Source organism: Schizophyllum commune, assembly GCF_000143185.2.
Source record: "Schizophyllum commune H4-8 unplaced genomic scaffold SCHCOscaffold_13, whole genome shotgun sequence".
Classification (NCBI taxonomy): Eukaryota; Fungi; Basidiomycota; class Agaricomycetes; order Agaricales; family Schizophyllaceae; genus Schizophyllum; species Schizophyllum commune.
The window spans coordinates 958503-978337 of NW_026089550.1; the positions used below are offsets into that span (position 1 = coordinate 958503).

Below are 19835 nucleotides of genomic sequence, written 5' to 3' on the forward strand. Positions count from 1 at the left end.
CCCAATCAGATTGGCGGGATTGGTGCGCCGCGGCGGCCCTGAGGTTAGTGATCCTCCAAGCCATATTTGAACGTTCAACGCTGGGGCGGGTGCAGGCGGACAATTTCTGAAACTAGTGGACGGGACAGAGTAATGGTGCGCATAGCACGGGGAACTGGCGTGATAAGCTGCAGGAACATGAACTTCGCCAAAGCGAACTTCGTCTTCGAAGAAGACGGGTCACCTGCTTGATACATACGATGTAGGTCCCACTCGGGCTCGCGTCCTACGAGACACACCCATTCGAACTATCGTATAACGCGCCACAGCTCCTCGTCGCCCTGCAGACGGTCCCGAGCTTTCGACGCCTCCCGTCTCGCAGTCAGCAGGCGGCCAACGAGCGTGAATTTCCACGGGCGTCTCACTTCCGAGCGAGGCGCTGCTCTGCCCGCCGTGTCGCCCTCCTGTAGAGAGTTCCTGGGCATTGTCTCGCCCTCCCGCGCCTTCTCGGCCGTCGCCTCCTTCTTGCGCCTCTCCTCGCCCTCCCCTCCCTTCCTCCGTGCGTGTGCATTCTCCGCAATGACTGGCGGAGCATCGTACACGGGCGACGTCTCCTCATATCCCGGGAACATGATTGCGAGGAATATATTTGTTGAGGCGACGCATCGGCGGAATCTGTCGAATCAAGGCCAGCTCGAGAAAACAAGACAAAGAGAAAGACGAAGACGTACATCCTTCTGTTGCCTGAATAATTGGCGACAATGAGTAGGTGTCCAACATCCAAGGCAAGAGGCGAGACGAACACACCTTCCGCAAATAGATCATGCCACGCCATCAATGTCTTCAATGCCACATACCCCATCGCAAGCTTGCCCATTCGCGAGCCCACGAACAAAGATATATACCGGGATAGCGAAGGGTCCGCATGCGCGGTCAGTCCTCGTAATGCTCGCTGGAAGAGTCGACCAAAGGCAGGTCCGTATAGCCTTTTGATAGTCTCGAAAGCGCCCCAAAAGCCTAACCCCAGTCCGAGACCGCCAGCGATCGCAGACACCTGCGCCTGGCTCTCCGGCTGGTCTCGCCGTGTAAGAACAGCCGTGGCGGCGTACGAAGCGGCATAGGCGGGGAGGTAGACAACGAGCGCCGGCAAGCAGAGAACCGTACGCGCTGAGGCTTGCAAGAAAGCGAGGAGAGCGCTGACGAGGAAGGGCCCCCTCATAGCAAGCGAGTGATTAGGAGGGACAAGCGATAGCAGATCGGCGTGACTGATCTGCGTGTGGATTTGAAGGGCATGATAGCGAGCGAGGATGGCCTTGGCGGCTTGTTTTTTCTCGTTGTCCACCACTATCTTGTTGTCCGCGTCGGAGGCTTCGTTATCAACGTCCTTCGCCACATTGTTCTCGTCGTCAGAGAGATATTGGATGCAGCTGAAAAAATCCTTGAGCAAACCAAGCGCAAGGGACGAGAAGAGCGTCATACCCTTGCATCTTCAGGACCCAACCCCGGACGCCTAATTTACGCACAGGATCACTGTAGTCAAAATCAAGCATGACCTTCGCGGCGTGAAGCGTCGGCCTTGAGAATGAATATGTCAGAAAGATGGACCCAGACGAATTGACACCGTAAACCCAATGTCAAAGTGCTCACCAGTCCGGCGCGTTAATTCCATCGGCCTGCAGTGTATGACGGACCGCGTCCATCATCCGCGCCGCCGCCTCCTTCCGCCCCTCCAGATCGTCTTCACCCGCATTGGTGCTATAGTAATCGGCGGTCTTAATAGCAGGTCCATACCTGCAAAAGATGCGAGCACGTCAGCGACCCGCATATATGCGCCCTAGGACCTCCCGTCCACCTCAGCAAGAACACCAATTCTACCCACCTGACAAGCACTTGGCTCTGGTACGCTGGCGTGTCCGTATAGACGATAGACACAGGAACGATCCGTGCGCTCTCCCAGGCAACCCCCCTTTCCAACGCCGCCGGCCGCGCAGCGCGATCGTGCTCGACCGCCGCCCACGCCGCGCCGCTGCGCAGGTCGCCGAGACCCGGTAAGGTGGCGCTGAATCCCTCGGGGAAGACGCCGAGCGTGCCGCCGCACATGAGGCAGGCAGTAGACGCGCGGAAGAGGTCGCCTTGGGTTTGGCTTGCTGCGCGATTGTTGTCTGTATTCGAAGAGCTGTGCGTAGTGATAGAAGCGCTGGCGGACTCGCCGCCGCGCTGTACCGGGATGGCGCCGCTAGATTCCATAATCCATCGAAGGATGGGCTGCTTGAATAGAGACGACTTTGCCCAGTACGACACCTGTCGTCCGTGCGGGATGGTCACGGCTGTAGCTACATTCAACGAAAATTCTATAAAGTAGATATGCAAGGTAATACCTAGTACAGCGACGTCGATGCTCTCGTTTCGGTGCGTTGCGGCCCTAAGAATGTTTGTCAGTCTCAACCATTAAATGAATTCTGACCCCGCAAAATGCAAGTGCAGAATACATGGCAGAGAGAAGATATGCCAGTGCTGTGTCGTATCAAACGTTGTGAGGAAGAGGTCGACTATATTCACAGAATTACTGGTCCCGTCTTAGGCACGTTCTCCGCGCCTTCCACGACTACCTCACTGTAGTAATTATCCGTGACCCAGACGCTGAGTTGGCGAAGGCATCTGTAGACGAGCTTGGGTTCCATGGCGTGAAAGGAGAGGCCAGAGAGCTCGTTCGCGCGTGGGGGACCTGGAGGTCAGATGCAAGGCGAGATGGACGTTAGAAGCAAGTTGCAGAGCAGCTTAGCGGGCGATGGTTGCCACCCGGCAGGTGCCGAATCAGATGATGTCACGCCACGAGCTGTCAGTGTCACTGTTGAACTTGACCGGGAATTCCAGCCGGTGCGCCGATTCTGCCATTTAGGATCGCCTTGGGAACGTTTGAGCCAAGCAGTGGGCTGACTTGAGTGGCTGGTGGGGTCCTAGCGCAATATTCACTGGCTCCAAGAATTTCTCCTTACTGCACCTCTCGAAACCACTCATCGCTAACAATTTCCGCCGCCGACAGCCTTTTTTCCGGTTCAAGCACCAAAATGCTCTTCAGCAGCCTTGTCAACGCCTCCGAATCTTCATCACTCTCGCACCCAACCCGAAGCCTCGTCCGATGCTCCATCCACCATGCTTCGGGATTCGGCGGCGGACGCGGCGTGCTTTCCCACCACTCCTTCCAACTGGGCGGTATCGTGGGTGACATCGCTGCTGCACATTGCGGGAGGCCGTTGATGCCAACGCCGTGGAAGAGGGAGGAGCCGGTGACGATCTCGTATATCTGCAGGTATAAGGGCTCGATGGTGAGCAACATGGAGATGAGAAACGCAAAGTAACATACGGATGCACCGAGCGCCCAAACATCTGACCGCGGCTCGACAGGAGGATTTCGCACTTTCTCGACCACACGCGCGAACGCGACCTCTGGCGAGCACGCCTCGGGTGCGCACTGAAAGGCTATAGGCAGAGTGCCGGCTTTGTGCGCTGCGAGGGTGCAGTGAGCGTCGACGTTTAACCAGTACGAAAGGTAATCTTACCATTCCCGAAATCAAACAACTTAGTCTGCGGCTCAGTCTCGCCAGCTATCCTATCGTAATACGCAGCCAAGTCGCACGGCTTTACGACGTAGGGCGGTAGAGAAGGCGTCTGATTCGCGGGGTCAACGGGGAGGACGACAGTGAGCTCGTACGCGTCGAGGTCTTGCATGACGTCGAACGGGTCCTGCTCGGCCAACTGGGGCATCGCGACGCCGACGTTCCCAAGGTGGAGGTCTGAGACGGTGTGAGTTCAGTCTCCCGGCAAGTAGGTAATATGTGCGCAGAAAGTTGCGAAGCAGGCAAATGAGAAATTCGACCTGACCTCCATGCACAACTCCCGCAGCGTGCAACTGTGCCACGGCTTTGGCCAGCCCATACGCAGCGATCTTGCGCCACCTGGGCAGTCGTCGCGAGATATGGAAAGACAGAAGTGGCGCGACAACATCAGTCACGATGACCCAGTGCACACCATTGGGCCCTCGGTGCTCAAATCTATCCAGCAGCGTCAAGACATGCGAGGGACCATCGATACCCATCCCTTCAGCATCCGCTTTCCCCGATCCCGTCGCCAGCTCGAGCATCTCAGCCTCCTTGTCGCCTTGCTCATCTGCTATCGTGATCTTCAGAGACACAAAGCCTCCCGACGTGGTGCCTGTCTCCGCGTCCGACGCAGCACTTGTCTTTCCTCTCGCAGACTTCACCCTCTGCGCCAGCCAGACCGTTGCATACGAGCCGAAGCCCAGCTTGTGCATGACGCGATACGAGCCACGAGCTCCTTTCAAGAAGTCCCCGATAGTGACGGGATGATAGCCACCGCGGCAGTAGCGAACGATGTCCTCGGTGGTGCCCATTGAGTCGAAGTGGAAGTCATCGGGTGAGAGGGTCGGAGGTGGCACCATCGCGATTGTGAGGCGTGACTTTGAGCAAGACTGAGTGCTGGAGCCCCTGGGATGCGCAAAGAATCTAGTTGAGAGACGGAGAGTATGCAGGCAGCGAGCAGGACGAGTAGCGAGAAGATGACGGTTGAGGCGAAGTTGCGAAATCGGCATCTGCCGCAGCTAGAGCTACGCGATGGCTGTCATCACCTGCCTGGGACGGCTGTGCAAGCACGAAGGCGACAGGCGAGCGAGGGTGCTCTAAAGGCGTAAAGACAGGTTGCATTAGACCGCGCCATAGCAGTACATGACAGCCGCACTCTGTGTGGTATAGATTAATGTCCTTGAGTCCATTGGTACGCTACATTGTATGATGTCCGTCGTGGCAAAGTTCGAAGTCGTGCAGCACCTCGCACTCTCCCGATCACTCACGGCGTGCTCTCGAGCTACGGTAGCCTTGAGCGCAATGTGTAGAATGAAAGACGCCATCGTTGGGATGCGAGCGAGGGTACCCTGTGATCTGAACTTCGCTGGAAAGTGTCTATCCGTCGTTCACAAACGAGGGGCCTCTGCATGACGCTCCGGAGCGTACTTCGCCTACGAGATGGTCAGCACCTGACAGACAGAACCTGGTATATCCACGCACCATCTCATTCTCCTTCTTCTCGAACCCGCACTTCTGATAGAACGCTGTGCATGCCGTCAGCCCCCGTCACCGCCCCAACCAACAGACCACGCACGAATGTTCGCGTCCGAGCAGTTCAGGATCGTCTTGTAGCACCCCGCGTTCTCGCTGATGTACGTGAGCGCCTGGATGATGCGCAGCCCGAGCTTCTTCCCCTGCTGAGACTTGTCCACCGCGATGTCCTCGATGTGCCCCACGCGCCCGAGCCCGCGCAGGAACTTGCGCTCGAGGAACACGCAGCCGACGCCGACAATGCGGTCCGAGGCGGTGTCGACGATGACGATGGGGAAGTATGTCTCCGGCGCGGCTTGCATCGCGCGGAATTGTTCCCGCCAGGCGGCGGCGCCGACGTCAGGGGCGGCGGTCAGGACGCGTAGGACATCGAGGTGACCACGCGCGTAGTCGTTCTCTTCGAGAGGGCGGATCTATACGCAGGAGAGACGCGTCAGAGACCGGCGAGCGATACGTGGACTTGGCGACGTACTTGGAGACCGGCGGGGAGCGCTTTACGCACGTCCGTGGAGATGAGATCGTCGGAAAATGCGAGGTTGAGAGCGGGGGCCATGTTGCGCGGTGGTCGCAAGGAGCGATAGCGAGGTGCGAGAAAGGATAAGGAGGGAACTGGAAGAGAAGATGGTGGTAAGAAGACAGTTGGAGCTTCGCCGTCACGGGCGATGGAGTTATTCAATGGCACAGCCACCATTATCCGGAGAACAATGGAGTTGCTGCCGACAATGAAACGTTGCGACACGGCCTCTGCTTCACAATAACCTGTGCTTCAAACTTGCATAGGTGTATAGGCTATGTACCACATGTCATGATAGTAGGAGGATGTGCTATGTTAGCTAGTTATACAGAGTCAGAGCCAATGCAGGAGTGTACGATGACCATGCCAGATGCCAGTACGCTGCTGTTATGTTACTTACACGATGTAGAATCCCGACCGCGAGCTGATCGCCAGATCGATAGCCTCATCCCCAGAGTCAGTCTCGGAGTCCGTCTCATGCTCGACCTCATCCTCGCCTTCCTCGTCCACCCGAGGCATTGCGTCCACAGGGAACGACAAGGACGAGCGCCGCCTGCCGGACGACCTATCCTCTGGCGTAGCCATATCACCCTTGCGCTCGGGCGACGAAGGAGGCGACCGACCACCCACAGAAGGCGCCCACTCGCTGTAGATCCCCGCAGCCTTGACTTCCACCGTCGCAAGCTCATCGCTCGGATTCATCTCGACCGGTCGCGCTTTCTTCAGCACCGACCCCTCATTGAACGCGTTCCAGTCAGTTTCGGTCCACGACGCCTTCCGCTTGAGGCTCTGCCGCAGGTACTTCGCGCCACGGCGCAGCGCGGTCTGGTTCACGTCGTGCGCGCTCGTCTCGGCGTAGAGGCAGTAGCTCAGGTGCGAAGGCGTCGGCGTCTTCTTGGGGCGCGGGTTCTCGTACTCGATCGCCGGAGAAGTGCTTTGGCTTTCAGGCTCCGGCTCCGGCTCGCTGGGATAGATGGCAATGGGAATCGAAGAGACCGTGTTCTCAGTGGCAACTGAGGCAGTGTTGTCGAACGAGGAAGACGTCACGCCACCAGGGATGTTCAGAGGCAGGATGGTCGCTAAAGGCGGCAGCGTCACAGGTCCAGGACTCGGTGGCGACGGCGATGCATCAAGAACATAGGTGAGCACCTCCGCGTCGTCGTCTCCGTCGCCATAGTCCGGCGTCGGGGTCCGCGGGCGGTCGACATCGAATCCAAGCATCACAGAGTCAATGTCCATGACGAGTTCGTCCGAGCTAGACTCGGGTGGCGGGGTCCACTCGCGCGTGTGGCGACGGTCGGTGGGCGGAGCGTCGTCAGACTCATCGTCGTAGCCAGGTGGGGACGAAGGAAGGTCGAATATGGGGTACGCGTCGTCGCTCTGGGGTTCTGGGGTGTCAGTCATTGGTGCCGTGTCGCTAGTGGGCTCGTCGCCGCCAGTCGTCGCCCTCGCGTCCTCAGTCGCAGTCTTCGCGACGTCGGAAGGTTTGGACCCCTTGCTGGATCCACCAAAGCATCCGACCCGGATGTCGTGCAGAAGAGTCTTCAGCTTCATGTGAGCGAACGAGAGAAGAAGATGAGAATTGGTGGCACTCAACGGTTCCGGGCTGGTGTTCGGGCATGACCATGAGCGAGGCGAAGGGTGCGGGCGCTTAAGGGTTTTGAGGCGGGGTAGTCTGTCGGCTATCAAAGGACGCCTTCAGGGTAAAGCGGGGATGCTGGCGCGAGGTGAATGTTGGTAGAGTGGCTGCAAGGACGAAGAGCAAGTAGAAGCAGAGAACAAGGGAAGGCCAAGCAGAAAGGCGCTCAGGCCGTCAAAGGCATATATACGATCAAAGCACAAAACATAGGCCAGGCCACAGCACATGAAAGGGGCGACATGAATGATCGACACAAAAGCAGTTCATATGGCCATGGGTTTGTGTCCTATGTTATGACCCTAACTGGCATGCAGTGCTAGTCCGTTGCGTTCGATCGGTCAACGTTTTCGAAGGGAGTAGTCGACTTCGAGCATTGCCAGAGTCTTGTATGATATCTCCGCAGCAGTTCTGGGCAGCGAGAGCGCATGCAGGTGAGGCGAGTGAAGAACATCCTGAGGAGTAAGTGTGAGTTGTGCACAACCCCGGCGGCGAGGAGATTAGAACCACGTGGCATTGTTGCGTGACGGCATGTGACAAGTACACGAAACTTTCGAGCTCTCTCAAGCAGCAAGCAAGGCCACCCCCGCCCATTCCTCAAGGTGAGCCCAATTGCTGCTGCAGGACGCCAGGATGGAATGCCACGGAGCGTACGAGTCGAAAGAACCACAACAATCCGGGCATCTTGCGCTGGATGACCGCTCCCTCCCTCGGATGACGCGAAGTACGGATTGCTGATCTTGCCCTGTCCTCCCTCTTTTTCCCTACAGATGGTGCGTAGCCAGTCGTCCTTTGCGAAGAGACAGCGCTGACACGTATGGGGAGTATAGAAGGTCGAAATCGACTCGTTCTCGGGCTACCGTATCTACCCCTCCAAGGGCAAGCTGTTCGTCCGCGGCGACAGCAAGGTACCGCCTTCACCCTCCACCCCTACCCCTTCCCTGAGCCCCTTCTAGGTCTTCCGCTTTAACAGCTCCAAGACCGAGTCGCTCTTCCTTCAGCGCAAGAACCCGCGTAAGATCGCCTGGACGCAGGTCTACCGCCGCATGCACAAGAAGGGCATCACGGAGGAGGTCGCGAAGAAGCGCTCGCGCCGCACCGTGAAGCACCAGCGCGGCATCGTCGGCGCCGATCTCGCGTCGATCGTCGCGAAGCGCAACCAGACCGCGGCTGTCCGCGCGCAGGCGCGCCAGGCGGCGATCAGCAAGGCCAAGACGGAGAAGCGCGAGAAGGAGGCGAAGAAGCCCAAGGTGCGTTGCCGCAGCTAGTCATCTCGGAGCCGTACTGATCGTACACCTGCAGACCTCTGCGCGGCCAAACGTTGCCTCCGGCCCCAAAATGTCGAAGCAGCAGATGAAGGGCAAGGGTGGCCGATGAGCGGGTCGATCATTTTCCCTGACCTTCTGTCCCTCCCTACATGTGTATGTTTGTATGCGTACGACGATCCACCTACCATTATGACCCTATGCGCATTCATGGCTTCAACATGGCACTTTCGTGATTTGCTGTCAGATTGTTCGGTCTTGCAATGCATAGCGCCCCCATACTGGGAGGCAGGTAAAGGAGTTTGTGAAGGTTCTGCTGGTATACAAGATGGTTTGCATAGGGCTACAGGCAATTACGAATACAGTGGGGTGCCTTCAAAGGCGTCTAATCCACATCATCGACCTTTAGTCAATTCTCGGCTCGACGAACCCCTTCAGCTGTCGTCCTCGGAAGATGGGCATCCAGTATTGACGGAACTCAAAGTCCGTCTCACTGTAAAACCTCGTATCAGCCACCAGTCCTTGCGAGGGAACCATCACAAACTCACTCGGTCTCGAACACAGTGATATCCGTCTTGCGTAGGACGTTCGCAAGGACGAGGTACATCTCGCACCACGCAAGGCTGTGAGGGTCAGCGTGAGTCACTCCATTGTCGCCAGCCTGAGAGCTTCGACGCACTAATGCCCCAGACACATCCTCGGGCCCTTCGAAAAGGGGATAAAGTATGCACTCTCGAGTGCCTGCGCGCCCTCCTTCAGCCATCGCTCGGGCTTGAACCTCTTTGGGTCCTCGTAGATTTCCGGGTTAAGGTGCACGAATGTGGCACCTATGGCCACGGTCGTCTGCGCGGTGATATTAGCAGGGATGTTCTACTTGCATGAATCGAACCAGCACTCACTCCAGCAGGAATTGGGTGGCCCGCGATGACGGAGTCCTGATGCACGATGCGAGGGGCAGGAGTGACTAGCGGTTTCTAGTTATCGGCAAGCCTGGCATACTGACAGTAATATATCGACATACCGACACCTGGCGCGAACCTCAACGTTTCCTTGATGACAGCTGTCTGAACAGACGGTCAACGAGCACCGTGAACAGCTCACAACGTTCACTCACCAAATACGGCAGCTTCTCGATCTCCTGCGCCGACAACCGCATCGTCGGATCTGGCCATGCCTCCCTTAGCTCCTCCATCACCCTCTCGCGGATGCGCTTGTCGTTCAGAACATGGAAAATCGCCGTTGTCACCGCCGCCGCCGTCGTCTCGCTCCCCGCCCCAAACAGTGTGATTGCCTCCTCGATCAGCACCTCCTTGCTCGGTCTCTCTCTCTTCCCATTGATCAGATGATGGAATACCGTATCATGCCCGGCGGCCCCTAGGCTCTCCGGCTCGCTCAACACCTCATCCACCCGCTTGTCAAAGTGGTCGAACAGGCCCTGGAAGCCAACGGCTACGGGCGAGAGCCGGGAGGTGATGAAGCGCGGACCGTAGCGCACAAGGCTCATGAGGAAGGGGAAGTAACGCAGGGTCCAGGTGAGGACGTTGACCTTAAAGATGATGGGGATCATGGGGTGGGCGAAGCGTTCGTGCTCGAGGGAGTGGTAGGAGGTGGCGAAGCAGTAGGACATGATGGTGTCGAAGCTGAAGGAGCGGAAGGCGAGGAAAAGGTTGACGGGCTGGCGGGTGGAGCCCTCCTCGATGAGGCGGTTGACGAGGAGGTCGACCTGGGTGGATGGGTGAGCGGGTGAGAGGTCATGAGCAGGTGAGGGTTGAATGAGCGGGAGATGGACAACTGCGTTCAATGACAGGGAAGTACCTTATCCTGAATGACGAACTCGAACTTGCGAATACCTTGACGTGAGAAGAGTGGTCCCAAGGTGTCGCGGCGGGTCTTCGCCGCGACAGGATCCACCTGCCCGAAGGACGCCTGTGGCAGGTCGAAGGCACGATACAACTCGGGGTCCTTTGCAAAACGGTTTGTGAAGTTGTGGATGTCATGGTATGCTGCGGGCTCCGCGAAGTGTAGCTGAAGGTGGGCGTTGAGCGACGTTCTCAAGACAGCCCGGACGACGAACGTACTTCAGAAGCAGCGACGCGTACGACAGGGCCTGCCGCGTGATGAGCTGCGATTTATTGAGGGGTTGATAGCTACTGACCATACTGACGATGAAGCTCCTCCAGGTGCTCAAGCCAACCGCCATCGTGGACGAGGTCGAAGTACGCGCGGTACCACTTCGTCAACGCCGCAAGTCGTGGGCCAGGGTATGAGGCGAGGGGATGCCACAGCAGGGTGTAGAGGCCATTCCCGACGAGCAAGATGCAAGCCGCGCCTGCTGCCAAAAGAGCATACGACATGGTGAGAGGTGTCAAGAAGTAGAGGGGAACCGACAATCGATTTAACAGGAGGGGGATTGGCGCGAGAGATCTTTATACCTGGACTGCCACCGGTGCTAAACGATAGGTTGACGAAGCATGCGATAGGATTGCGCTTCTGCCGCCTCGTGCAGGGCGTAGATGGCTAACATGGAATCCCGCATGAAGGACCTCTGGCTTCCCTATGTCATGCATGGGCGCAGGGGGAGCGCCTTCTGAATGCAGTGACATGGGAGTGAACTGAAGTATACTCGATTGGTGGCGAAGCGGCGCAATATATCGCTCCGCGTGAGCGCGCATAGCAGCCTTCGCCTCCTTCGGTGAGCTCATCGGAAGGCGGACTGGGCGACCTGATCGAGCACGAGATGGGGAACCTATGCAGTCTTTGACATCAGTCATAGATCTCCGGCGTTAGCAAGGAAGCGGTACGCACCGTCGATAAATTCGACTCGGAGGATAATCGTGTGAACGTCAACGGGACCGAAAGGAGGAAATATAGCGCAGACTTTTGGTAGCGCAGACTTTTTCTATAGCGCAGACTTTTGGAGAAGTTTGTAGCGCAGTTGAGGTAAGAGTGAGAGTTTCTGACCACATGGTAGACTGTGCGCCCAACAAGTTCGAGCCATCCGACGTTTGCGGCGGGTAGAACAAAACATGTCACGATGACCAGCGGTGACGCAGGGGGCGCCCTTGTTGGCCGTTCTGCACCAGACCAGATAGTAGATATATTCTCATCGATGTGCCTCTTTCGATGGGCTTGACGAACAAGGGCGTGTGATTGCAACGTACAAGAGATGACCGACATGACGATTGCAGCCCCTGGGCAGAGCCGCCATACCATTTCAGGATACAAGAAAATCGATAAGTCGGCAGAGCGGAATAACGCCAAGCAGAGATTATCGTCGCGCACGTTCTTGAGACTCCGAGTTCGGTTGTTCAGGTCAAGTCGCGGTCGATCCCGAAATTGAACGTGGCAAGTCCGGCGCCACGTGAAGCTACTGAGCGCCCGAAACGGCAGGCAACGGCAAGCGGCAATCGCCGCATCCTTTTTGTTCTTGCGCTCACGACGTACCTCGCCTTGCCCTCTCGCACTCTGTTAGAAGGCCGCTCTCCATATGATGACTCTAAAGCTTATGCCTCTTTCCCCGCGTGCAAGCATGTCCGCGCCGCGAAAGACAATAATCGAGGCTGCCGTACCGAGATCCGACGTCCCGAAATACCTACTCAGTTTCAAGCACTCCTTGTCCGTCCCGAACTTGGTGTGTTACATAGCTCTGAACATGAAGCCCGTTGGGTGTACCTGGACTGAATCTGTATACCCACCGCCCTTTTCTTCCGAAATGACCGGCATGTGCCGCATAGCATGATGGAACCCTCTTCATGATACTCTCCGAGTCCTTGTCCTCTGCGCACAGATACCAGCAGCTCGGTGAGGCGCGGCGATGACTCAGATAAGGATTCATCCATTGTTTGCCAGCAGGATATATAGGTGTGCTGGTATGTGGGCACTCCACAATCGGAACTTCTCATCGGTGCCACAATGTTCAGCCTTCTCCGACGACACCTTTACACCCTCTTCCTCTTCACGTACAGCGACATGAAGACCATCTTGCTTCCAATAGTGCGTGCTTCTCTCCCCTGAGACTCAGCCATGCCTTACCCTTCATCCTGTAGACTGTCTTTGCCTCGGTAGCAGCACCTGCGCAGTCGCCACAAGGCCTCCTACTCGGAGTCTTCTGGACATGGTTGCACCAGCTCCACGCCAACCTCTCAAACCAGTACAAGGCGCTGGAGGAAGACAAGATGAACAAGCCCTGGAGACCCTTGCCCGCGCACCGCGTCACTCCCCGGCAGGCCGAGCTCCTGCGCTGGACCCTGATCCCACTGACGATCGGCTTCTCCACTATCGGCGGCCCACACGCCATCGCCGCCAGTATCTGGCTCGCAACAGCCTTGGTCATCTACGAGCAGCCCTCCGTCAGCGGCCACTGGCTCGGCAAGAACATCCTCAACTGCGCCGGCTACATCGGTTTCGAATACGGCGCAACAGCAATGCTGGGTGCGTGCTGCTTCACACACGTTAATTTCGGGCATCACTGACTTCGGGCCCGCAGGCGAGGGCAGGCCTCTGAGCGCGTCGGCGGTGCTCTTGCTGCTATGCAGCGGCCTCGTCATCCTCACCACCATCCACGCGCAGGACTTCGCCGACATCGCCGGCGACTCCGCCCTCGGCCGCGTCACCTTCCCCATCCGCGCCCCCGCCCTCTCCCGCGCGTTCATCTACCTCGGCATCCCGCTCCTCTCCCTCGCGCTCTCCGTCGCCTGGGATATGTTCTGGGCGGCCCGCGTACTGTTCCTCGCGCTCGGCTCCGCAGTCGCGTGGCGGTTCTACGCCTTCCGGACGATCTCGCAGGACGCGCGGTCGTATGTGTTGTACAATGTGAGTCGTGGTAGCATGAGTTGTTGTGATGTAGACTCGCGCTCGGGGTGTTGCTGACACGCGTCGTAGGTATGGCTATTCAGTGTACACCTTTTGCCTGCCACGCAGCGGCACTGGATGTGATCGCCGTGCTTCGCTGAATGGCCACGATATCCATGCTTCCTTGCCCAGGGTTCCCATGCTGCTTTACATAGAATGACCGTGCCTCTCATTTGTCTTGTACCTACCCTTTATTTATCGCTATTTATTGGAAGCTGGCTCCGGCCCCGGCCCCTCCTTATGTTTTGTATGATACTATTCGTTCTGCATCACTTTGTATCTGTAGTAGAGTACTTTTCCTAACGTTGCACGCTGTGTTCCGTGTCGGTCGGGGGACTTGAGGTAGTATTTGTGGCACACCCTCAAGGTCCGAAATATCTCTATAGACATGGAACGACGACGCTGCGGCACCATTTACGGCGCAAGAGAGGGACAAAACACGGCAAGTGACGATGTTTGTCAGTTCATTGGATCGGTCAGAATGAGGGTAAATGGCGCTAGCCCTGGCGTGAACGCCGTTCCACTTTGGAATAATCCGGATGATCAAGAGTGTTCTACTGGGACGTCGCAGAGCTCTGATGAGAGCTGGTTCCTCTCAATGATGGCATTGATATTGTATTCGGTCCCGATACTTGACGCAGGATGAACAAAGGGCATTGTTCTCGCATCGCGCGTCTGAGCCTGTGACAGTTTTCAGGTGCTGCGGGCGTTCTAGGGTCCACTAACAGTAGGACTCAGATTTCCCTTTTGAAAAAAAGATTCCTCCATGTGAGGCGAAAGCAGATACTTTGAGGCAGAGGCGGAGGTCGCGGTCAAGGAATATAATGTGTGACACACACGTGACAAGTTCAACAAGGTCACAGCATATCCCACCTGATTTGGGCAACTTGTTCCCAGCGGTCTCAGTCCAATATTCCTACAGCCCTTGGGAGGCTTCCGCCGCCCTCCACTGCGATTGGACCGCGATTACTAAGTAGGAATCGTCTCATCTCTGCTACTATGAGTAGGACTTGCGCTCTACGCCCGTCCGGCATCCTCAGGCTTCAGTCCGCACTCGACTCACCATGCGCTCCTTTCCTGCGTACGAAGACAGAGACGAGTACAGGCATGGATGTCGCAAGTGGACCGACCGGCAGCTGGCATCGGCTGCTTTGTGACCGGGACTTGGATGCGGTGAACCCTGGCCGACGGAAGGCACGACGGCAGAGCAGCACTTCACGGCGGAAGCCAAGCAGCGCGATAAACAGGCATGACATGCTCGAGTGCACAGCTCGCTATCCCTGCAACTGGCATCCCACGGCGACAACCACCTTGACACCCCAACGGGTCGAATCCGCTTGTGCCGTCACCCAAAACCGCTCATGCCGTCTCAGATCCAGCGGACGGCATCCGCGTGCACGCGCCCATCGAGCGCCATCAGTAAGCGCCTGCTGCCTATTTAGGTTGGGAATCCGTGGCGCATCGACGTCAGTTCAGTCACTTGAGTACCCTCAGCTCCCAGCGTTTGCTTCTTGCCTCCATCGTCTTCACCAACCACCTTACCAGCAATCAAAAGCCCCCTTTTACAACCGCCTTTGCCAACCAAACCGTCCAACCTTCTCATACTCCTCATCATGGCCTCCATCCTCAAGTCGAAGTGCGTCCTCGTCACCGGCGCGACCGCGGGCATCGGGCGCGCGCTCGCTCGCGCCATCCGTGACCTCCCCTCGAAGCCGACTGTCATCGCGATGGGCCGCCGGCAGGAGCGGCTCGATGAGCTTGCGAAAGAGGGCTTCAAGACGGCCAAGTTCGACATGAACACGACGCCCGACAAGATCAGGGCGTTCGTGGATGATATCACGGCGCAGTACCCGGAGGTAGGCTGGACAGACAGGGCTTGTACAAGGCTAGCGAGCTAACTACGTATTCCTCCAGCTGGACGCGGTCATCCTGAACGCGGGCGTGCAGTATATCTTCGACTTCACCAAGCCCGAGAGCGTGGATTTCAACAGTGCGTCGTGTTTCTCCGCTAAGTAATCAATACTTAACTCGCCGGTCCCCAGAGATCAGCACCGAGTTCAACGTCAACTACCTCGCCGTCGTGAGCATGATGACGGCCTTCCTCCCGCACCTAATCAAGATCGGGGTAAGTTCTCGCGCATGCGTCCCTTACCCAACATCATACTGACCGACTGCACAGAAAGAGCGCCCCACCCTCCTCGTCCCGGTGACCTCTGGCCTCATGACGATCCCCCTACCGAGCACGGCGAACTACTCTGCGACGAAGGCGGCCCTCCACAGCATCTCCTTCTCCATCCGCATTCAAATGGAGAACGCCAAGACAAACGTGCACGTCCTCGAGATTATCCCTCCGTGAGCTCTCCCCCTCTTTTCATATCTCCCTCTCGCTAACTGCCTTCCTTTCATCAGCCTCGTCGAGTCCGAGTTGCACGACAGTAAGCTCCATTTTATCTCCTTCACAAGGGTCGACTCACTCACCCCTTCCTTTTAGACCAAGGCACCACGGAGGCTCTGTCCAGATTCTGGATGCCCCTTGCCGACTTTATCAACGTCGTCCTCGACGGCCTCAAGGAGGGCAAGATCGCCATCACCGCCGGCGCGGCCACCTCAGCGTACCTCCAGTTCGAGAAGGGCAAGGAGAGCTACCGCAATGGGCTCATGGGGCTGCCAGTTACGCAGTAATTGGGTTTTCCTATAGCAACGGGTGGGACCGTCCGTGATGAAGTCGACAGGTCTCCCGTCAGTGCGAAAGAAGCTCCCACAGAAGAGGTAGATACGCACAAGGGAGGGAAGTTATGTTGTGAGATCATGTAACTTTTTGATAGATATTCGCTTGGTGTTCAAGTGCGAGTGTTGCGTTCAGTGTCCGAAAAGCAAGAGTATACTGTTTACCACTCAGGATGGCGCGCGGGCCGCACCATGCACGTGATCGCTTCGCGCTGACGCCGAGCTTGCTTTCGACTATCATGTTCGTTGCTTCTGCGTTGTCTCTTGTCCTTGTGCAGCGTATGCACAGCATAGAATACCCCTAACCTCATCCCATTCTGCGTCTTCATCCATGATTCCGCTAAAGTCTGCAATTGAACCTTCGGGCGCCTCGCGTCAAATATCAGCGAACCAACCCTAAGAACAGACCCGGACGACGACGACGGTCTCTTTTGGAGGCCCGCAAGATAGTGCTCGGGGATGAGGTCTACGATATATCGCCTTGGGGGGGGGGGGTGCGGTCTGACGATCTGGCGGGCTGACGAGCTTTAATCACCGGTGTGTCTTGCTAAACTCTGCGGCCACGAACCTCGCGTTAACTCGCGCGTAGCAAGCAGAACATGGAGGTGTCTTGTCTGCACTCAAGCGATATGCGCTTTATCTGCACTGACCATGGCGTCGAAAGTTGCGACGATCCCAATCTAGCAAGCCTTGTTCCGAGCTTCATGTGATCGGCTTGTCGTGATTGCTCATTCCGCCGCTCATCATCATCTCTCGCCGTCGGCATCCTTCCTTATATACCCACCGCGGACCACGGTGAGCGCGATAGAGGATCGCGCGGACGTGAAGCTCAGCTCCTGCTATCACTCCATTCGTGACTCCGAGTCAGCAGCAGGCCGCTATCCTGAACATTCCCTCCCTTCACACGACTCACATTCAGCACGACTCCCACCGACGGACCACTATGGCCAGCGACAAGAAGGCGGACCCGATCTTGCTGACGCTCTTTGCCAACCGCTTTATGAGCGTTGCAGAGGCGATGGGCCGGTCGCTGCAGCAGACGTCGATCAGCACGAACATCAAGGAGCGCCTCGACTTCTCCTGCGCCCTCTTCGCCCCCGACGGCGACCTCGTCGCTAATGCCCCCTTCATCCCCATCCACCTCGGCTCTATGAGCTTGTGCGTGCACTCTCCCCCTCTCCCCAATCCCATACTAACCTTCCCCTTCCCGCTCCCTTCCCCCTCCCCCAGCGCCGTCAAATACCAAATGAAGCTACACGGCGCCACCATGAAAGAAGGCGACGTCTTAATGACCAACTCCCCGCACGCCGGCGGCTCGCACCTGCCCGACATCACCATCATCACGCCCGTCTTCGACCCCGCCTCGCACGAGATCATCTTCTTCACCGCCTCGCGCGGGCACCACGCTGATATCGGCGGCATCCTCCCCGGGTCGATGCCCCCGACCTCGGTGAACATCTTCGAGGAGGGCGCGGAGATCGAGAGCTTCAAGATCGTGGACGGGGGCGTGTTCGACCAGAAGGGGCTGCACGAGTACATGATCGAGAAGCCGGCGCGGTATCCGGGGAGTTCGGGGTGCAGGAATATCAGGGACGTAGAGAGTGACTTGAAGGCGGTGAGTGGGGTGCGAATGAGAGCTGGAGTGCATGAGCTGATATTCTGCGTAGCAAATCGCCGCCAACCACAAGGGGATCCAACTCATCCATGCAAGTGAGTAGACACGACCTTGTCCGCGCTACAGCACTGAATTTGCTCAGTCGTCGCCGACTACAGCTTGCCAACGGTACAGAGCTATATGTACCACATCCGCAACAACGCCGAGCAGTCCGTCCGCACCCTCCTGCGCAGCGTCGTCGAGCGCCTCGGCACGAACGAGCTCTCCGCGGTCGACTACCTCGATGACGGATCCCCGGTGCGTGTTTCCGCGCTCCTATTTCTTTATCCCATTCTCCATCTCCCTCCATCTAACATCTTGCCATAGATCGCTCTCAAGGTCACCATCGACAAAGACACCGGCGGCGCCGTATTCGACTTCGAGGGCACCGGCTTCGAGGTGCGCGGCAACCTCAACGCACCCATATCCGTCGTGCACTCCGCCATCATCTACTGCGTGCGCTCGATGCTTGACATGGACATCCCGCTGAACGCGGGGTGTTTGGTGCCGTTGGAGAGTGAGTTGTTTGTGTGAAGTGGGTAAATGGAAGTGTCGTACTGAACGATCTCCCTCCTTTCTCCCTCCAACCCCACCTTCCAGTCAAGATCCCAAAGAAGTCACTGCTGGCGCCCTCGCGCACGGCAGCCGTGTGCGGCGGGAATGTACTCACATCGCAGCGCATCGTCGATGTGGTGCTGAAGGCGTTCAATGCATGCGCTGCGAGTCAGGGGTGCACGAAGTGAGCGTCTTCACTGGTCGACTGCCCTCTGGAAACTGAACAGAGCACCCAGCAACCTCACGTTCGGCGCCGGCGGCAAGGATAAGGAGGGCCGAGCAATCCCAGGCTGGGGCTACTATGAGGTTCGCAGCGTCCGTTGACTGCCAGTACCATAGCGGCTCACGTACAACCCATCATAGACCGTCGCCGGAGGCTCAGGCGCCGGCCCGGGCTGGCACGGTACCGACGGCGTCCACACGCATATCACCAACACGCGCATCGGCGACGTCGAATTGCTAGAGCGGCGATACCCCGTCCTCGTCCACCGCTTCGGCCTGCGCAGCGGCTCCGCGGGCGTAGGCCACTGGCACGGCGGCGAGGGCGTCGTCCGCGACATCGAGTTCCAGGAGCCGATCCAGGTGTCCATCCTCTCCGAGCGCCGCACCCGCGCCCCCTACGGCCTCGAGGGCGGCGGCCCCGGGGGCATGGGCCGCAACACCTGGGTCAAGCACCCGCGCGAGGCCGACGGGGATGTCGTCGAAGGAGACGACAGCCCGCGGTACATCAACATCGGCGGCAAGGCGACGGTGTGGATGGGCAAGGGCGACCGGCTGGTCATCGAGACGCCTGGCGGGGGCGGGTGGGGGGCACCGGATCCGGAGCGGCCGACGCTGAAGACGCATGCGCACTCGAGTGGGTGGGAGCCGAGGGGCTCGTTTGCGGACCGGGCGGCGGAGCAGGCGGCGTTCTAAGCGCGAAGTGGGCGAGGAAGGGCAGATGAATGTATGAAGTTTGTAGCATGAATGTTGTACCAACAGTGAATAGATACCACATCGATGAAAATATAGTTACTGATCGAACTATCGCTTTGAGCGGGACACAAACTCAGAACAGACTTTCGGCAGTTGCCGTTATCGTTCTGTTGTTCCCGATATGGAAGGCTTTATTCCTGCCTCTTGTGTTCGTGATCAGAACCTACAATAATTGCCCTCGGGAGGCCCTCGCGGAATGCTTGAACCCCCAGGAAACCGACGCAAGGATATCTCGATGGACTAAATGCCATAGGGAGAGTGACAGATCCCAACCCCTTCGCTTATTGACCTCACCTGGCCGCTATATACAATCCGTGAGCCTATGAGCAAATTTGGCGGACGCTTGCTGACTGCAGTCTATGCTTATCTAGAGAGGAAGCATTGATGTTGAAGCGTGAAGCCGATGTCAGGTCTTGTGGAATCGAGTATATATGGCTCTATCACCTTCACAATATGGCGTCCGCGCAAGCTTTGACCTTTGCATCTCGTCCAAAAGTGGGACCGCGTACTGCCTGAATAGAACCTCCCGAACGCGGGTCCTTCGTAG

The 19835-nt window shown here is 57.6% G+C and overlaps 9 protein-coding genes across 9 annotated transcripts; 4 read left to right on the forward strand and 5 right to left on the reverse strand.

Annotated features, from left to right (window-relative positions):
* Window positions 1-51: 51 nt before the first annotated feature.
* On the reverse strand, window positions 52-2715 carry SCHCODRAFT_02642185 (uncharacterized protein). Its single transcript, XM_050346266.1, has 8 exons — window positions 2539-2715; window positions 2358-2401; window positions 1859-2306; window positions 1627-1770; window positions 1459-1554; window positions 787-1406; window positions 711-723; window positions 52-654 (listed from the first exon to the last, which is right to left on the reverse strand). The coding sequence occupies exons 1-8, from the start codon at window positions 2658-2660 to the stop codon at window positions 288-290; spliced, it is 1854 nt and encodes a 617-aa protein (XP_050197734.1). The 5' UTR covers window positions 2661-2715; the 3' UTR covers window positions 52-287.
* A 49-nt stretch (window positions 2716-2764) lies between these two features.
* SCHCODRAFT_02642188 (kinase-like protein) lies at window positions 2765-4750 on the reverse strand. The gene is made up of 4 exons (XM_050346267.1): window positions 3862-4750; window positions 3540-3773; window positions 3344-3486; window positions 2765-3283 (listed from the first exon to the last, which is right to left on the reverse strand). The coding sequence occupies exons 1-4, from the start codon at window positions 4436-4438 to the stop codon at window positions 2972-2974; spliced, it is 1266 nt and encodes a 421-aa protein (XP_050197735.1). The 5' UTR covers window positions 4439-4750; the 3' UTR covers window positions 2765-2971.
* On the reverse strand, window positions 4677-5764 carry SCHCODRAFT_02642193 (acyl-CoA N-acyltransferase). Its single transcript, XM_003025964.2, has 4 exons — window positions 5584-5764; window positions 5155-5524; window positions 5061-5104; window positions 4677-5011 (listed from the first exon to the last, which is right to left on the reverse strand). The coding sequence occupies exons 1-4, from the start codon at window positions 5662-5664 to the stop codon at window positions 4967-4969; spliced, it is 540 nt and encodes a 179-aa protein (XP_003026010.1). The 5' UTR covers window positions 5665-5764; the 3' UTR covers window positions 4677-4966.
* A 94-nt stretch (window positions 5765-5858) lies between these two features.
* On the reverse strand, window positions 5859-7718 carry SCHCODRAFT_02555745 (uncharacterized protein). The gene is made up of 2 exons (XM_050343711.1): window positions 7223-7718; window positions 5859-7167 (listed from the first exon to the last, which is right to left on the reverse strand). The coding sequence occupies exons 1-2, from the start codon at window positions 7250-7252 to the stop codon at window positions 6022-6024; spliced, it is 1176 nt and encodes a 391-aa protein (XP_050197736.1). The 5' UTR covers window positions 7253-7718; the 3' UTR covers window positions 5859-6021.
* Window positions 7690-8638, forward strand: SCHCODRAFT_02603086 (60S ribosomal protein L24; the record flags this gene model as incomplete). The annotated part of the gene is made up of 6 exons (XM_003026044.2): window positions 7690-7729; window positions 7820-7863; window positions 8032-8034; window positions 8092-8169; window positions 8218-8511; window positions 8564-8638. The coding sequence occupies 6 exons, from the start codon at window positions 7690-7692 to the stop codon at window positions 8636-8638; spliced, it is 534 nt and encodes a 177-aa protein (XP_003026090.2).
* Window positions 8639-8791: 153 nt separating this feature from the next.
* Window positions 8792-11206, reverse strand: SCHCODRAFT_02753029 (cytochrome P450). Its single transcript, XM_003025963.2, has 9 exons — window positions 10682-11206; window positions 10605-10633; window positions 10342-10551; window positions 9641-10249; window positions 9548-9590; window positions 9426-9490; window positions 9206-9369; window positions 9075-9149; window positions 8792-9019 (listed from the first exon to the last, which is right to left on the reverse strand). The coding sequence occupies exons 1-9, from the start codon at window positions 10878-10880 to the stop codon at window positions 8932-8934; spliced, it is 1482 nt and encodes a 493-aa protein (XP_003026009.1). The 5' UTR covers window positions 10881-11206; the 3' UTR covers window positions 8792-8931.
* A 756-nt stretch (window positions 11207-11962) lies between these two features.
* SCHCODRAFT_02642214 (uncharacterized protein) lies at window positions 11963-13701 on the forward strand. Its single transcript, XM_003026043.2, has 4 exons — window positions 11963-12519; window positions 12573-12957; window positions 13013-13338; window positions 13408-13701. The coding sequence occupies exons 1-4, from the start codon at window positions 12439-12441 to the stop codon at window positions 13459-13461; spliced, it is 846 nt and encodes a 281-aa protein (XP_003026089.1). The 5' UTR covers window positions 11963-12438; the 3' UTR covers window positions 13462-13701.
* Window positions 13702-14990: 1289 nt separating this feature from the next.
* On the forward strand, window positions 14991-16059 carry SCHCODRAFT_02706144 (NAD(P)-binding protein; the record flags this gene model as incomplete). Its single annotated transcript, XM_050347012.1, has 6 exons — window positions 14991-15233; window positions 15292-15367; window positions 15420-15502; window positions 15557-15729; window positions 15787-15812; window positions 15869-16059. The coding sequence occupies 6 exons, from the start codon at window positions 14991-14993 to the stop codon at window positions 16057-16059; spliced, it is 792 nt and encodes a 263-aa protein (XP_050197737.1).
* Window positions 16060-16591: 532 nt separating this feature from the next.
* On the forward strand, window positions 16592-19353 carry SCHCODRAFT_02642220 (Hydantoinase B/oxoprolinase). The gene is made up of 9 exons (XM_003026041.2): window positions 16592-16641; window positions 16694-17262; window positions 17335-17719; window positions 17772-17814; window positions 17862-18016; window positions 18086-18275; window positions 18359-18497; window positions 18550-18619; window positions 18677-19353. Exons 2-9 carry the CDS (start codon window positions 17048-17050, stop codon window positions 19226-19228), a joined length of 1749 nt encoding a protein of 582 aa, XP_003026087.1. The 5' UTR covers window positions 16592-16641; window positions 16694-17047; the 3' UTR covers window positions 19229-19353.
* Window positions 19354-19835: the final 482 nt, after the last annotated feature.

Coding starts and splice junctions, on each gene's coding strand:
- SCHCODRAFT_02642185 (XM_050346266.1), bottom strand. CDS start 2,660: ATGGAACCCAAGCTCGTCTACAGATGCCTTCGCCAACTCAGCGTCTGG. Junction 2,402..2,538: donor AAGACGGGACCAGTAATTCT/GTGAATATAGTC, acceptor AAACATTCTTAG/GGCCGCAACGCACCGAAACG. Junction 1,555..1,626: donor GGAATTAACGCGCCGGACTG/GTGAGCACTTTG, acceptor TTCATTCTCAAG/GCCGACGCTTCACGCCGCGA.
- SCHCODRAFT_02642188 (XM_050346267.1), bottom strand. CDS start 4,438: ATGGTGCCACCTCCGACCCTCTCACCCGATGACTTCCACTTCGACTCA. Junction 3,774..3,861: donor TGCGGGAGTTGTGCATGGAG/GTCAGGTCGAAT, acceptor ACACCGTCTCAG/ACCTCCACCTTGGGAACGTC. Junction 3,284..3,343: donor TTTGGGCGCTCGGTGCATCC/GTATGTTACTTT, acceptor TTATACCTGCAG/ATATACGAGATCGTCACCGG.
- SCHCODRAFT_02642193 (XM_003025964.2), bottom strand. CDS start 5,664: ATGGCCCCCGCTCTCAACCTCGCATTTTCCGACGATCTCATCTCCACG. Junction 5,525..5,583: donor CGCTCCCCGCCGGTCTCCAA/GTACGTCGCCAA, acceptor TCCTGCGTATAG/ATCCGCCCTCTCGAAGAGAA. Junction 5,012..5,060: donor AGAAGAAGGAGAATGAGATG/GTGCGTGGATAT, acceptor ACCATCTCGTAG/GCGAAGTACGCTCCGGAGCG.
- SCHCODRAFT_02555745 (XM_050343711.1), bottom strand. CDS start 7,252: ATGGTCATGCCCGAACACCAGCCCGGAACC. Junction 7,168..7,222: donor CCGAACACCAGCCCGGAACC/GTTGAGTGCCAC, acceptor ATGAAGCTGAAG/ACTCTTCTGCACGACATCCG.
- SCHCODRAFT_02753029 (XM_003025963.2), bottom strand. CDS start 10,880: ATGTCGTATGCTCTTTTGGCAGCAGGCGCGGCTTGCATCTTGCTCGTC. Junction 10,552..10,604: donor TACGCGTCGCTGCTTCTGAA/GTACGTTCGTCG, acceptor GCCCACCTTCAG/CTACACTTCGCGGAGCCCGC. Junction 9,020..9,074: donor ATCACTGTGTTCGAGACCGA/GTGAGTTTGTGA, acceptor GAGGTTTTACAG/TGAGACGGACTTTGAGTTCC.
- SCHCODRAFT_02642214 (XM_003026043.2), top strand. CDS start 12,439: ATGTTCAGCCTTCTCCGACGACACCTTTACACCCTCTTCCTCTTCACG. Junction 12,958..13,012: donor CGGCGCAACAGCAATGCTGG/GTGCGTGCTGCT, acceptor TCGGGCCCGCAG/GCGAGGGCAGGCCTCTGAGC. Junction 13,339..13,407: donor GGTCGTATGTGTTGTACAAT/GTGAGTCGTGGT, acceptor CACGCGTCGTAG/GTATGGCTATTCAGTGTACA.
- SCHCODRAFT_02642220 (XM_003026041.2), top strand. CDS start 17,048: ATGGCCAGCGACAAGAAGGCGGACCCGATCTTGCTGACGCTCTTTGCC. Junction 18,017..18,085: donor ACCTCGATGACGGATCCCCG/GTGCGTGTTTCC, acceptor ATCTTGCCATAG/ATCGCTCTCAAGGTCACCAT. Junction 18,620..18,676: donor CAGGCTGGGGCTACTATGAG/GTTCGCAGCGTC, acceptor AACCCATCATAG/ACCGTCGCCGGAGGCTCAGG.